This window comes from Penaeus monodon, chromosome 7, assembly GCF_015228065.2.
Source record: "Penaeus monodon isolate SGIC_2016 chromosome 7, NSTDA_Pmon_1, whole genome shotgun sequence".
NCBI lineage: Eukaryota > Metazoa > Arthropoda > Malacostraca > Decapoda > Penaeidae > Penaeus > Penaeus monodon.
In genome coordinates, this window is record NC_051392.1 from 24,149,660 (window position 1) to 24,159,659 (window position 10,000).

The 10,000-nt window shown below is 31.6% G+C and overlaps 1 protein-coding gene and 1 long non-coding RNA gene across 3 annotated transcripts in view; one reads left to right on the forward strand and one right to left on the reverse strand.

Moving 5' to 3' along the window:
- LOC119575134 (ras-related C3 botulinum toxin substrate 1-like) overlaps positions 1-579 on the forward strand; it is a 13,519-nt gene extending 12,940 nt beyond the window's left edge. For both annotated transcript variants that reach the window (XM_037922566.1, XM_037922567.1), the window contains exon 5: positions 87-579. In XM_037922566.1, the coding sequence (XP_037778494.1) occupies positions 87-280 (194 nt within the window). In that variant the 3' untranslated portion in view covers positions 281-579. The remainder of the gene's footprint in view (positions 1-86) is intronic.
- A 3,206-nt stretch (positions 580-3,785) lies between these two features.
- LOC119574863 lies at positions 3,786-5,746 on the reverse strand. Its single transcript, XR_005228910.1, has 3 exons — positions 5,559-5,746; positions 5,340-5,415; positions 3,786-4,728 (listed from the first exon to the last, which is right to left on the reverse strand). It is a non-coding gene; the product is annotated as an uncharacterized LOC119574863 (long non-coding RNA).
- Positions 5,747-10,000: the final 4,254 nt, after the last annotated feature.

The window sequence follows — 10,000 nt, forward strand, 5'->3', positions numbered from 1 at the left end:
CGCACACACACACGCACACGCACACGCACACACACATTACAAACAGTTTATACTCATCTTTACTGTGATCTTCCCTCACCAATCAGGCACGAAAATCGACCTGCGAAAGAGCGCCGAGTCGACTGCATCCGTATCGAAGCGCGAGGGGCGTCGTCTCGCCGCTCGACTCGGCATGAGGAGCTACGTCGAGTGCTCGGCCAAGACCGGCCACGGCTGCCAGCAGGCGTTCAGAACTGCCATCGAGGCGGCGACATCCAAACCGACTTGCGTCCTGCTCTGATGTGACGCGGGCATGCGTTAACATTTGCATTATGTTTAATGTATCCGAAAGAGTTTATGTTAATATATGTTTGCGTTGATTCTTTAAAGTAGTGAAATAAAGTATCATATGAATATGAACCTTTGTAGTTAATTTTTAGTTGTCGACGGTGTCTCCGGATAATTATTTTTTAGTAATCCGGGGGAGAATGGTTTACATATGTTAAACAAGAAAACACTCACAGAGCACAAAGCCCTTATCTTCCTAAGACACATTTATTGAAATAGTGACGCACAAAAAATATATAACAAGCTTCGCAATATAAAAGTATATCATAAAACCTCTAAAGAAACAAATTTCCTACTGCTAGCGAACCCATTTTATTATTAGTTCACATCACTGATATTCATACTAAGCTAAAGCAAATTGTAATTGATTGGTCACTAGATACATTACTTCATCACAGTCTTTCTGCAACTTTTCCATACTACTGTTAACAAGAGTATATGGACAACCCAGGAAATGGCATCAAAACATTTCCTGAATAATGGTAGAATATCAAATCTGAATGCGTATGCGTATTTACGCTTGTGGTATGTGTAAGACACACACACACACACACACACACACACACACACACACACACACACACACACACACACACACACAGAGAAAGAGAGAGAGAGAGAGAGAGAGAGAGAGAGAGAGAGAGATACCTATATCTAAGACCACACACCTTATTTTGTAGTACTTCGGATACCATGACATAAGTGATGCACTTTAAAGCTAATATGGAGGTAAAATAATATCAAAGTAAATTTGCTTGTCTTCCGTAGGGCCCAGCTACTTAATGGGTTATCACACGGTTTTTATTTTATTGCCCTACACATGCTAGGATGATAAGGAGAGACTTGAAGAGTGCGTTATCGGATACTGTGACCAAAGAAAATGAGTTTGGACTGACCCAAAGAAAATGAAAGCCCAACCTAAACTATTCTAAATATTTATCTATTAACCCAGGTACTGTGAACAAACTAAATTGTATTATAATTTGACAGTGGTGGAAAGATATATATTTTTTGTTTCTTATGTATATTTACTCATCTGATAGTGAAAGACATTCAAGGATCATTTTGATATGATATTTTGTAAACAGTATTTTTGAAGAAGACCAAAATATACTAGCAAAACGACGAAGATTGCATAATACTAAATAAAATTAAATAAATCGCTATCATTTTTTTCTCAATACCGAAGGCCTTTATTAAACTATCTGGAAACTCCCTTGCCTGGATCACACGAAGGCAAATTTTCGTGTACCTTCAACATTTTACGTGCCTTTGGTTTGAATATTGCATTGTTTAATTGCTTTTAAAATAAATTAATAGTAAAAAAAAGTGTTGAGCTTCTTAGAATTATAGCAATGGATAATAAATCTGACTCAATGGATCCAAATTCAAATTATCACTGATCAGTTCTCGGCAAACTATCTAGGAAACCAGGGGAGCCAGACCTCAGACGTTAATTGCCCAAATCCTGCTTATTTTTACAGAATGAAAATCTATAATCTATGTATATTTGTCTTTGTTAAGTAATATTGTACCCCTTTGTGCTTTGCGAAAGACATGTAAAACGACATGCAAAAATTGAAGCTTGCGCTCTCGTATGCCAACTGCCTAACACGCGGTAAGTACACTAATGATGTTACCTTGTGCGACCACGTGCATATAATTGAGACTCTTATTATTATTGGGTGTTTCATGTCCATAAACAAAACGTTGAAAACAGAATATTGGTGTGAAATATATATAAGTTTGATGAAAACCGATCACGGTTAGGCCTACAGCATGGACTCAGCATGGCAGTCATTTCTGTCATTCCGTTATATGATTTTTTTTATATAGCTTTCTTATTAACCATAAATACATAGACAGCCTTGTTAGTATAAGCTAACGTTTAGATATAGTATGTCTAAATCAGACTTAGGCGAACCTGCCACACAGAAATGCCTGGTAAGTGTTTCCAATGGCCAGTATTCTATAGACTTCGTTGCGTTTCTCAAATAAGACGTTCTCTTTGTGTTATCTTTTACAAATTTGAATTATCTGGTGGTATTTTTTTTCTTTTTAATATTCAACCATAGCAATAGTTTGGTTTTCTTTGTTACCCTCATTCAATGTTCTAATTTATAAGGGCTAACTAAAATGTTTTCGAACCGAAATATATATTTATCCAGTCCTTATCCTTCCACTGATCCGCACCAGAATTTCTCTCCCAACTGGACAGTGGCGCGCACAGTCATATAAAAAATATAGGACCGACTACGATGAAACTTTTAACTGAAGTAATAGATGCTCTCATAACTATCTCAGTTCGTCATGTTATTTCCGTAACAACCGATAGTATAATAAGTCGACATTAAACATCTGAAAAAAAAAGGGGACAATGATATCACTGACAACATTAAGACGCAGGAGGGAAAGAGGACAGGCACTGAGCCTTTCACATTTCATTCCCGCACACTTCATTTGAAAGTGTTATGTAAGCCCCTCCCACACGCGACCAGTGATGACCACACTCGTCCCCGGACCTTCAAAGTGTCATGTCAATTGAGGTCCACTTGGATGTAACAGGAAGTGGTTTGGTAGTTTAATTTTACAGCAATTATTATTCGTGATGACAAAACAAATCCTTGCTTAGAAAAAAATATAATGTTTGAGAGGAGGAAGAAGGCAAGGGAAAAAGATAATGAAGAATAGGAAAAAACGATGAAGAAGAAGGAGCAGAGAATGAAAAGATGATGAGGAAGGCAATAAAAAAAGCCGATGCTAATGAAGGAGCCCATTTTCCCCCAATACCCTATACACAGAGATATTTGACAGTCAGTTCAATATATAATAATGGTATGTATACTTTGTCTGTTTATATCATAATACACGCCGAATTACATTTCACGAAGAGTGTTGACAAGTCGTATGACCAGCATCATTACTATTCATGTCAACATTTATTTTTTATCATTTTTTCTTTTTTGGGTTTTATTCTTATTTTTGACGTAATTACAGTCGTCATTTTGTTATCATTACTATTATTATTAACATAAATTTTATTTGTATCATATTCCTTACTATATAATCATACCTAACACGGTAGTCATTATCACCATTACCATCATTAGTATCATTAGCATCATGAACCGTCATTTCATATTAACATCAACACTGTTATTCTGATTGTCTCTCTCAACAACACTATTATTACTTTACCAACTCATCATGCTGATTATCCTCATTACCATTATCATTGTTAGTCTTATCTGTGCCTCTAGTATGTAGGAGTCTTCCATTAATGAACCAAACGGTCACGCTAGCTTCGATGGCAGATGTGAGAAAACTTATACCACGTTTTGAATTCCAAGATGAGATTGTTATAAATTTTTGTTTTTGGAGACTAAGTTTATTGTTGAATACATGGCAAGAAACCTTTTTTTGTTTTGTTTTGAAGGATCACAGAAAAGCGATCTGTGTATAAGATGTTAGATTTTATTTTCAATATTGTACATTACTATGTAATAACAATCACTATGCAAGATGCAGTTCAAATACTTATTGCAAATATATGAAATGCATTAACAATATGAACAAGGAAAATATTGAATGAATGTTTGAATGTTTCATGCTAAAAAGTGGTATGATCAAGGTCTGTACAGACCTTGGCCAAGATATGAAAGCCTACCAATTCTGCGTGTGTGAACCTTAATACTAAAAACATTATCATAATCTATAAACCTTAAATCTAATAGCACCAATCTAGATTCAAGCATAGAACATGTATTGACGAAATCATATCTCACTAAAGTTACATTACGGTAAAACGGCACAGACACACACAAACACATTCACATACTCACGAGCACACTGAAATAAACATCAACGCGTTATATACACTTATGTATATATAACAGGATAAAAATATCTAGATTCTATTTAAAAGCGAAGTAGAATTAAGAAATTATCTAAATCTAAACTTATCCATAATACCTGAGGTAGTTACATCGCTAGACTAGCACAAAACGCGCACTCGTCCACTGTCACCATGTGTAGAAGACGTGGGGACTAATTAATTAAATACAACGACACAGTTAACCAAATTCTTTTACCTTTGTTGACCATGGAGCACGTTATCTTTAGAATCAACCCGGAACGAACCAACAGCCTCAACGCAAGAATTCACACTAAATTTTAGTTTAAAAGTTTCGTGTGACCATTCATATGAATTGAACTGTGTCACACTGAAGACTGGGTCAGCACTGTCTAGGTTTTCACATTAGCGTCCAGCCTCCCAAGAATAAAGAGCTGCTTCATTGGTGGTTCCAAGGCAAGTGAGCACAAGACCGGTGATGATATGTACAATTTCGGGAACTTGTTTCGGATCCTGTGGTCGGATGAATCTACGACGCCCTTCCCAGCCTGTGGAAGATACGGAATTCCTTGGTGACTATTACGCACATTATGCAATGGATTCAGTAATCAGCGTTTGCAGAATGGTCAGCAGTTCACATATCCTTTAGCGTTGATGGTGTGCTGCAATGATATTTCAACCTAAATAGTATTTCATGGGATAAATGCTATCCCATGAAATACTAAAAAACTACCTCCCATCACCTCTTGTAAATAAACTACCTCCCATCACCACTCCCCATCATCTCTTCCTAAAACAAACTACTGCCCATCACCTCTTCTTAAAATAAACTACTGCCATCACCTCTTCTTAAAACAAACTACTGCCCATCACCTCTTCTTAACATAAACTACTGCCCATCACCTCTTCTTAAAACAAACTACTGCCCATCACCTCTTAAAATAAACTACTGCCCATCACCTCTTCCTAACTGCCCATCATCTCTTCCTGCAACAAACTACTGCCCATCACCTCTTAAAATAAACTACTACCCATCACCTCTTAAAATTACTACTGCCCATAAGCTCTTAAAATAAACTACTGCCCATCACCTCTTCCTAAAACAAAATGCTGTCTATCAACGTTTCCCAAGAAAAGTCTTATACTGAGGTGAACTTACCTTCACTGTTGCAACGGGAACAGTCTTGCAAAGATCTAGACGTATTTCTTTTCTTACTGGATCATGGTAGTATTTTCTGAAGAAATGAAATGAAATGTGACCACACTAAACGACATAAGGCAGTCACATAGCTCACATCAGAATGACCAGGATATGTGAATACGTGTTTTATATTGACTGAATGTGCGATACAAGTAACTACAAGGAAATATAACTCACCAGCTCCAAGCCTGTGATTGAAAAATAAGATATCACGTCTCCTTGTCTACTAGACTGACGAAGTAACTAACGAATTTAGATAAAAGTTTGACTGAGTTTTGACTTCTTATGTTTGTGAGTTTGTTTCCCTTCTCCTCTTCCTCCCCCTGTTACAGGAGAAAGAGGAGAGAGAAACTGACTATCTGCCTTCTCTTCCGTGTCTATTGTTTTTCCATTCTCGCCCTTGAAATACATTCGTAGCCGAAACTCCTTTCTCAAAGCCCCGCCCACTTTCCTCGACCAGTCAGATCACGGCTCCTCAGAATGTCGAAGTTTGGGGTCACCTGAGGTCAATCCTTTGAGCGTAATCGGAAGTAGTATGACAGCAACGAGTTTTATTCAGAAAAAAAGAAAGGAAAAAAGGTTTAGACGTTTTAAAACAAGACAAGAATACGATAAAACGTGTGAATCATATCCTATAAAAGCATAATAGTTTAACCTGATGATGTCTCTGATTCACAGTAAGAATCATCTTCACTACTTGTTGTTAATGTCCCTATTCCTGACATTATTACTATATATAACATTACTACTAGCATTATACTATCAATATTAGTATCGTACCATATAGATCATCTCATTATCCTCATCAATATCATCATTAGCATTAGCATTATTATTGTTATCATTATCATTATCATCATTATTATGGATATTATGGATATTATCGTTATTATCGATATTATCGTTATTATCGATATTATCGTTATCATCGTTATTATCGTTATTATCGTTATTATCGTTATTATCGTTATTATCGTTATTATCGATATTATCGTTATTATCGATATTATCGTTATTATCGATATTATCGTAATCGTTATTATCGTTATTTTCATTACTATCATTATCATTATTATAATTATTACCATTATCATCATTATTATCATTATAACATATTCATATCATTATAATCATTATTATCATTTATTATTATCATTCTATTATCATTATATATCATATTATTATCATTATCATCATTATTATCATTATCATATATCATTATTATTATTATTATCATATATCATATATAATTATCATATTCATATATATCATTATTATCTATATATTATATCATTTATCTTATTATCATTATTATCATTATTATCATTATATATTCATTATTATCATTATTATTCATTATTATCATCATTATCATTATTATCATTATTATCATTATTCATTATTATTATCATTATCATTATCATCATATCATTATAATTCATATGATCGTTATTATTTTCTTATCATTTTTATCATCTTTTATGATTAATATCTTTTTCATTATATTATTATCATACATTATTATTATTATTAATATAATATTATTATTATTATATTATTATATATTATCATCATTATTATATTATAATAATAATATAAATAATATTATTATATTATTATTATGATAATAATATACTAATAATATCAATAACATCACATCATCATCATTATACTATTATTCATATTATCATTATTTTTATTATTTATTATCATCACATCATCATCATTATTATATCACTATCATCCTTATTATCATTATTATTATCATGATCATCAATATCATTAAATCTATCATAATTATTATCATTATTATCATTCTGTTATTATCATTATTCATTATTATTCATTATTATCATTATTATTTTATCATATTATCATTATTATATTATTATCATTATTATCATTATTATCATTATCATTAATTATTATCATTATTATCATTATTATATTATATATTATTATCATTATCATTATCATTATTATCATATATCATCTTATTATTATTATTATCATTATTTATCATTATTATATTATTATTCATATTATATATTATCATCATATCATTATTCATTATTATCATTATCATTATCATTTTTAACATTATTATCATTACTATCATTACTATCATTATTATCATTATTATCATTATTATCATTATTATCTTATTTTCATTATTATATCATATATTATATCATTATCATTATTATCATTATTATATTATCATTATTATCATTATCATTATTATCATTATTATCATTATTATCATTATTATCATTATTATATCATTATTATCATTATTATTATTATCATTATTATATTATCATATATCATCATTATTATCTATTATCATTATTATCATTATTATCATTATCATCACTGTTGTGATAATTATCATAATCATCATTATCATTATGATACCATTAGTATCATAATCACCATTATCATTAGTGTCATAATTACTATTATCATTATTATCCTAATTACTATTATCATTATTATTATCTTTATTATCATCATTATCCTTATTATCTTTATTATTATCATATCATTATTATCTTTATTATTATCATTATCATTATTATCTTCATTATTATCATTATCATTATCTTTATTATTATCATTATAATTATTTTCATTTTTATCATTATCATTATTATCATTATCATTATTATCATTATCATTATTATCATTATCATTATTATCATTATCATTATTATCATTATCATTATTATCATTATCATTATCATTATCATTATTATCATTATCATTATTATCATTATCATTATTATCATTCATTATTATATTATCATTATCTTATCATTATCATTATATTATTATCTTACTATATTATCATTATTATCGATTATCTATTCATTATATCATTATTATTATCACTCTTGTACCCTGAAGAACGTCTTCGCTTAAGCTTTCCTCCCTTTTAGATGGGAGGTTCTTGATGCCCCGAATAACAAAAATAGCCACAACTGTATTTGCACACTTCCGTAAATATCCAGTTTCTTTGTGTACCTCAAGCAGGGATTAGCACAATTATGAAGTCTTTCTTAAAATTGGTCATGACCTGACGTCAGCCAGGATATATGCGTATGCTCGTGTTACTATTACGTATATAGAGATATGCACACATACATGTGTATAGACACAGGCACACATTCTATTGCAATTTTATTTGCGTTGCAATTAAACAAAGTGCACACTCGTGTATAATAAATAATACCACCATATGTAAACTGAAAGCTAACATTCGTGTTCAATCCATATTGTGGCAATGTTTCTTTTTGTCTTTGTGTACACATTAGTGTGTTTATGTCAAGTCATGACTCATTTAACACCAAGAACAAGTTCATAATTGTGCTAATCCTTTCGTGAGGTACCCAGAGGAGACTGAAATTACAAGTTCATAATTGTGCTAATCCCTTCGTGAGGTACCCCAAGGAGATTGAAATTGCGGGCATGTTTTATGTCAATCCATACGCTTCAGGAAAAAAATACAATTCAGGAAAAGAATATTTATCGAAAACAAGACAGAGAACATATGTGATCATCACAGAACCCGAATGATAGTTATATTACGAGCCTCACTCTGTAGGTAACATTGCAGTTCATGCTTAAATGTACGAGTGCATTTCTTCGTCTGTTACCTGCTAACACTATCAAATTTCATGGAATTGTATGATAACGTCTACGTGACTTATACATGGTTGTCATATGATTCACAATTTTCTCGTTTTGAGGAAAGTCTGGCCTGTACCTCAACCATCAGGTCACACTATCGGTCAAACAACAAGGTCGATCATTTAACCAGATTAGCACCTCGCTATGAAAATCCAGAGTATCTGATACTATTTATTATTTCTTAATCAAATTAAAAGAAATTTTTTGAAAATGTGTATATCACCAATTGCCATCCATGGAGAAGGATCCCGTGTAATGTATTACGATATATATTGTAGTTGTAACTTATAATTATTTTACGGTTTTGTTGATCGAGCTATACTGTATCAGCATTATAGAAAATTTATATAATTCATAAAACCACATACATGGTAACAATACCTCAATGTAATAAATTACATAGATGTCTAATAATCATTAATGTCCAGAGAATACAATTTGCTGAATACATTATTTTGGGTATAAAAGATGTAAAATAATTCTACTACTTCATGCGGCGAACACTGACGCGAAACGATTTTACCTGAAAATTTCAGTTTGGCTAAATTTTCGTCTGCCTTTCTGGTAGCTACAACACGAGGAAGATTTAGGCGATATCACTAGGATACATTTTGTTGTACTCATATGTGTTTTTAAGATGGGATTTTAATTAAGAATTATCAAACCTATAGATAACTTGGGGTAAAAATATTGGAAAAAATGTGTGTTACAAAGATTTTTACAGATCTCTGCGTACAGTTTGGACGGTACCTTAACATTCCTCAATTTTTCTGATAGATTTATTTACCCAGAGAATCGTTTTCATTGCTTTAAAAAATACCACAATGTAAACAAACTGCCCAACACGTCTAGTATATGACCATTAATAACAAAAATAATAAAAATGTTCCATTATGTATGTTTGATATATATAATGTAGGCTCTTT